This window comes from Falco peregrinus, chromosome 1 (assembly GCF_023634155.1).
Source record: "Falco peregrinus isolate bFalPer1 chromosome 1, bFalPer1.pri, whole genome shotgun sequence".
Taxonomy (NCBI): Eukaryota; Metazoa; Chordata; class Aves; order Falconiformes; family Falconidae; genus Falco; species Falco peregrinus.
This window is the reverse complement of record NC_073721.1, coordinates 10,467,700-10,472,963: the sequence shown is the minus strand read 5'-3', so window position 1 is coordinate 10,472,963 and position 5,264 is coordinate 10,467,700. Positions and strand designations below refer to the sequence as shown.

Genomic DNA, 5,264 nt, shown 5'->3' with positions numbered 1-5,264 from the left:
TCCGCCGGCCCCCGGGAAACGGCGGCTGCGCTCGGAGTTCCGGGCGAGGCGGCGGCTGCGGCGGAGCGCTATTGCCGGCGCACACGGCAGCGAGGCCCGCCCGCCCGGCGAGGTGAGGCGAGGCGAGGCGAGGCGAGCCCCGCTGGCTGCGCTCCCTTTGGGAACAAACAAGGGCGGCGGGGGCTGAGGCAGCCTGCGGGCTGCCCCGCCGACGGCCCCTGAGGAGGGCTCGGCTGTCCGACGGCCGCTCGGGGCTTGCGGGCCTGCCCCGCTGCAAACTGCTTGCTGCGGCGCCAGAATCGGTGTGAAGATCTTTTTCTTAAAAAAGGAATCCTTACCGGGGGACACGGGAGGGCACACAAGTCAGTAAAACCGCGCGAAGGGCTCCCCAGTGCTGTGAACTGGGATGAAACGCAGTGAGATGGGGGCTTTTCTCACCTGCCAACACCACCACCCGTCAAGCCGTGACTAGGCCTGTGGGCTCTAGGTGAGAAGTGGGTACTGGTTCCTCTCATGTAGGCAAGTCCTCCTGAAGTTACTTACAGGTACAGCCCCTTCCTAATTAAGTGAATAGCCCTCTTCTCCACGGTAATTTGCCTTATGCCAAGAAACTGTGAGGAGCAGGACTGCTAATGAAGTGTCCAGGTTGTGAGCTGCGGCTTCTGTGATCAGAGACCAGATCTTGCTTCCCAGGTGGGCAGCTTCCAGCAGGGCCTCAACGCCAAGGGCTGTGGCTGTCCCTCTGGTCCTGCTGCTAGAGGAGGAGGCCAAGAAGAAAAGAATGGGCCTCACAGGCTCCCATAAAATGAGGAACTCAAGACACCTAGCAGCGCAGTAAGCCCAGGATCACTATAACCACGTTGGTAAATCTGGGTCGTCACTATCTCTCTTTGACAAGCTATGTGAACGAAAACACGGTTTTCAATATTCAGCATGCAAAATCCTTCCTTCTCAATAAACAGGAGCATTTTACAAGCAGTAGAAGAGTGGTCCAACACGGAATGCACTTGGTCCCTGCCCCACCTCTTCCTCAGCATCACCTACTCATATGACAGGAGAGAGGCTTTTGGCGTTAAAGTCCAGGGAAAGCTACTAATATCATTGCTGTGAAAAGTACCTCCTACAAGTTGAATAAGCATGTAATTTGAGTTCTGGCATTCGCCACCTCATAGCAAGAAGCAGAAGTTTACAGAAACGTTGCAAGAGAGCATTGCATCTGATTGCTCTGCACAGATTTTTCTTACTTGTGAAATACATGCTAGGTAGGTCCGTTAAAAGCAATGTGTGACAAAATAAAGAAAACCAGTAACTTACAGAAAAGCTCTACTCTGAGCAGCAGGTAGCTCTGTGATGGGAGAATGATTTATTTTTTTCTTGGACTCGCTCACAAGCAGTATTCAGAGTGTGTTCCACTTCACTGTTGGAAGTGTGGGTTTGCTAATAAGGATGGTGTGTTCCCTAGACCAGATGAAGGGGTTATAATGCCCGGTATTATCAGACCAGTCTGGAGTGACAGCTCAACACCAAACACCTGACACCGCTGCCTTGGTGCAGCTTTGTCAGAACGGGTTGTATACGGGGCGGGGGGGGGGGGAATGGCTGTATGCGCTGCAGGGACCAGGCTCGCTTCAGAGAATGTGTAACAGCAACCCTCCAATTATTTACCTCGGAACCCTGTGAGAGAAGAGGGTGCTGGTTAACGTGTGTGGAGATCAGCAGGGAAGATCATACAGAAAAAAAAGGGGTGCTGCCTGCCAGGAGGCCACTGACTCCAGGGAGGAACCAAAAGTCCACATCTTTGTTGGTTTAGTGTTATGCTGTTCTTTGAGATGCACTTTTTCCTCTTTAACTCCCTCTTTTGTGATGAAGCAAGGCTGGTTTGCCACACACTTTTGAACACCAGTTTCTTGTCTTTTGTGTGGGTGAAATTACTCTTGTTCTGTCTGTGCCTAGGAACAAGTCTCACTTCCCATTAAGCAGGTCTTATGAGGGAGAGGGTATATGTAAAGAAATTAGTCAGTGCAGTTTTTGAAAAGTTAACTGAGTCATATATACAATCATAAATATAATCATCACCTTGTACTTATTTCTTAGATACAACCTTTTGTGTTCAAAGTGCCTTGTGGCTATTGTCTGAAGCTATGGTCCTTCCGTAAAACAAGAGTTCTGATTCTTCAAGTCAAGGCAGCAAAGCTGAATGACTTCTTTACAGCCACTGCTAAAAATTACTGACAAAAGTCAGGATCAATTTTCTGGACTTCTTGTGTACACATCTCAACAGACAGCTTCTTCACAGAGGTGTCAACTTTATTAATAAAATAATAGTCTGCATTTAAGTTTTATTTTTATTATGTTTCTTTTGTTCTGTAGACAAAGTAATTAAGTTAATAACACATTAAAATCTAGGCATACTTAAAATATTCCAGAGCCACATTTTAAAAAAGAATTTTCGTTTAGAGTTTTCAGCATCCTAGGCCCGATATTGCTTTAATACACAACTGTGGCAGCTCTCCAGAGACACACGCTTCCACGATTACAGTAGTCTTCCAGATGGCCATGGATCTTGAGAAGTCTAAAAATAGGCTCAATGTGCGAATGCAGCAATGCTACACAATTATTACTTTTTTCTGTGAGTGCAGTTCTACAAGTTCATTGTCACCCAGGGAGAAAACCTTCACTTGGCAAATAGAAACCTAGGATTTGATGGGGGAGGGAGCACAATTTGAAAAAAGTTACACAAAAGGAAATCACAAAAATATTGCCTTTTAAAAGGCTACACGTGGTCATTTTTCAATGAAAACACTGTACATTAAGTATCTAGGAAAAAAACAGCAGTGTTCTTTATCAGGAGCACACCTAAAACGCAAACACACCCAAGTAAGCTGTCCCCTGCCACCACCAAGGCTGCTTGTCCCACGCTTGTACCCCTCCCATGTTAACACTTTCTCCACTAAAAGCTATAATTAAGCCTGTTTTCTACTGATTTCTTAAGTTAAAGTACGTGAATTCCAACCAAAATAGAAACAAAACTCAGTGCGATAAGGCCACTAAACCAACGCCATAGTCCCAAGCCTCCTGGCAGAATTAACCCAGCACAGTCTGAACACAGAAAGAGTAGATCTTCAGTACTGACGTACTTGTGGAGATCAGTCTGCACATGCAAGTTAATGTCAGGCTGCCGATAACCAAACAGATGCAGGAACACTGCAAGCGGCTTGGTGACAGCTCCCATAGGATTGCGGTGGGGAGGCAGCACCCACTCAGCAGGTTATTCTCCTGTAGCCCTTGCTAACTTTGCTTATCTTCCTTCCCCTTCCAGACAGTGCACAAAACTCAAGAGCAAGCACCCCACATGTAGACCTGCAAAACTTCTAGCCACTTTGGATAATGCTGCCAATTGAACAACAACAACAACAAAAAAAAAAACACCACATCAATTTTTCCTCAGGCAAGCAGACCCACTGTCAGTTTCATGTGTGACCCAAATGACAGGTTGCACTCTGGCCACCAAAAGCAAAAAGGTAACTTTTTGGCCCACCTTCCTCCCCCTTTTGCTCATTCTCAAACATCAAATCTAACCCGGTTCCCAAAATTTCATTTCTCACACCATTCCAGTAAGGGTCATAGTCATTTGCTGTTTCCAGCAGCTGCTGCGCATATGACGGGGCTGGAGCCGCAAGCGCCCCTTGATACCCCCCTTCATGTTTTGGAAGTACCAAAGGAGGGCTAGCGTGACTAGCTGCGCCCAGAGATGGGCTGCGCCTCATCTGCTCCAGCTCAGGCTTAGGTTCGCCTTCACCATAACCGACAGCAGAGCCCTTCCCAAAGAGAGAAGCATTTGACTTGACATACCAGTAGTTCTCATCGCCCAGGCCCTGGTTTGCATGCAAGTAGTTTAAGCCGGGCCTCTTTATATACGTGTTTTCTTTAGCTGCCAGGTACTGGTGATCTTCTGCACAGGAGGACAGGAACCCATCTGCATCTGAGCAGTAGCCTTCAGGGAAGGACTTCTTCAGGTACGGATACTCGGGTGCCTGCTGCGCAGGGAGCGCGAGCTGCTGGGGGCTGCCCACACTTCCCACGCAGTCCAAACCGAAGTGAGCCGGCGCCGGGGCTCCAAAAGCGTTATCCAGGCTCCTGAAATGCGCATCGAGCCTCGAGTACAGCTGCCCCGAGCAAGGCAGCGGCTGCCCGGGGAAACTCTGGCTTCCCCCCGGCAGGCCGGGCTGCAGGTGGTGGAGGCTGCGGTCCGGGCCCGTACCCGGAGTCGTCCAGCCGCTGTCCCGGCAGCGGCCGCCGCAGCGGGCGGGCTTCGCCTTGCCGCAGGCCGGCCGGGGCTCGGCGGCCGCGTCGCTCCTCCTGTGGTTCAGCTGCCGGGCCCTCCTGTTCTGAAACCACACCTGCGGGGCCAACAGAGACTGAGCGCCGGCCCGGCCCGGCCCGGGGAAGCCGCCCCGCCGCCCGCCCACCCCGCTCACCTGGATCCTGGACTCGGGGATCTCGGTGAGGCCGGCCAGCTGCTCCCGCAGGGCGATGCCGGGGTACGGCTCCTTCTCGAAGGCGCGGACCAGCAGCTCCAGCTGGGCCTTGCTGAAGGTGGTTCGCTTCCGCCGGCCGCCCTCCCGCCCCGCGCCGGGCCGCGCCTCGCCTGAGGGGAGAGGGCAGCGGCGCTCAGCGGGGCCGGCCGGGCCGCGCTCCCCCTGCCCCGGGCCGGGTCCCCCCTGCCCCGTCGGGCCGGGCCCCCTGCCCCGCCCCGCCCGCCCCCGGGAGCCTTACCGCCGGGGCTGCGAGTCAGAACGGCGAGCTCCATGCGGGCCGAGGTCTGAGGGCAGTGGGGCAGCGCGGGCCGCTCCTGGCCTTAAAAGCCCCCCGCCCCAGCCCCTGGCGACCCCCACCCGCCCGCGCCGGCCCCGCCAATGGGGCCGGGGCCGCCGGGGCCCCGAGGGTGACTCACCGCCGTCTCCCACACCTCCATTGTCATCCCATCACCAAAATACACACAATGAGGGCTCGCCCCATCCAAGGAGCCTGAGCGTCTCCCGACGAAGCCCCCGCCGCCGCCACAAACCCATCCGCCTTTCTTTAATTAAAATAGAGAGTGGATGGTTCAATTAAGTTATCTGTCACCTTCGCTTCGGCCCTCCGAGAGGGCTCCCTTCCCTCCGCACTGCCCTGCGCCCCGAGGGGAACCCCCCCCCCCGGCTCCTACGGCGCCCCGCCACGGGCCCACGTCCATCCCCTCGGTTGCCTCACTCCTGTTCCCA

General features: G+C 53.7%; 1 protein-coding gene across 1 annotated transcript; it reads right to left on the bottom strand.

The window, feature by feature from the left end:
- Positions 1–2,360: 2,360 nt before the first annotated feature.
- Positions 2,361–4,810, bottom strand: LOC129785234 (double homeobox protein 4-like protein 4). The gene is made up of 3 exons (XM_055815146.1): positions 4,777–4,810; positions 4,479–4,648; positions 2,361–4,400 (listed from the first exon to the last, which is right to left on the bottom strand). Exons 1-3 carry the CDS (start codon positions 4,808–4,810, stop codon positions 3,471–3,473), a joined length of 1,134 nt encoding a protein of 377 aa, XP_055671121.1. The 3' UTR covers positions 2,361–3,470.
- Positions 4,811–5,264: the final 454 nt, after the last annotated feature.

Bases quoted from the DNA above. Each gene is read 5' to 3' on its own strand.
- LOC129785234 (XM_055815146.1), bottom strand. From the start codon at position 4,810: ATGGAGCTCGCCGTTCTGACTCGCAGCCCCGGCG. The intron at 4,649-4,776 runs GTAAGGCTCCCG...CTCTCCCCTCAG, and splicing joins TCTGACTCGCAGCCCCGGCG to GCGAGGCGCGGCCCGGCGCG. The intron at 4,401-4,478 runs GTGAGCGGGGTG...TTGGCCCCGCAG, and splicing joins TCCCCGAGTCCAGGATCCAG to GTGTGGTTTCAGAACAGGAG.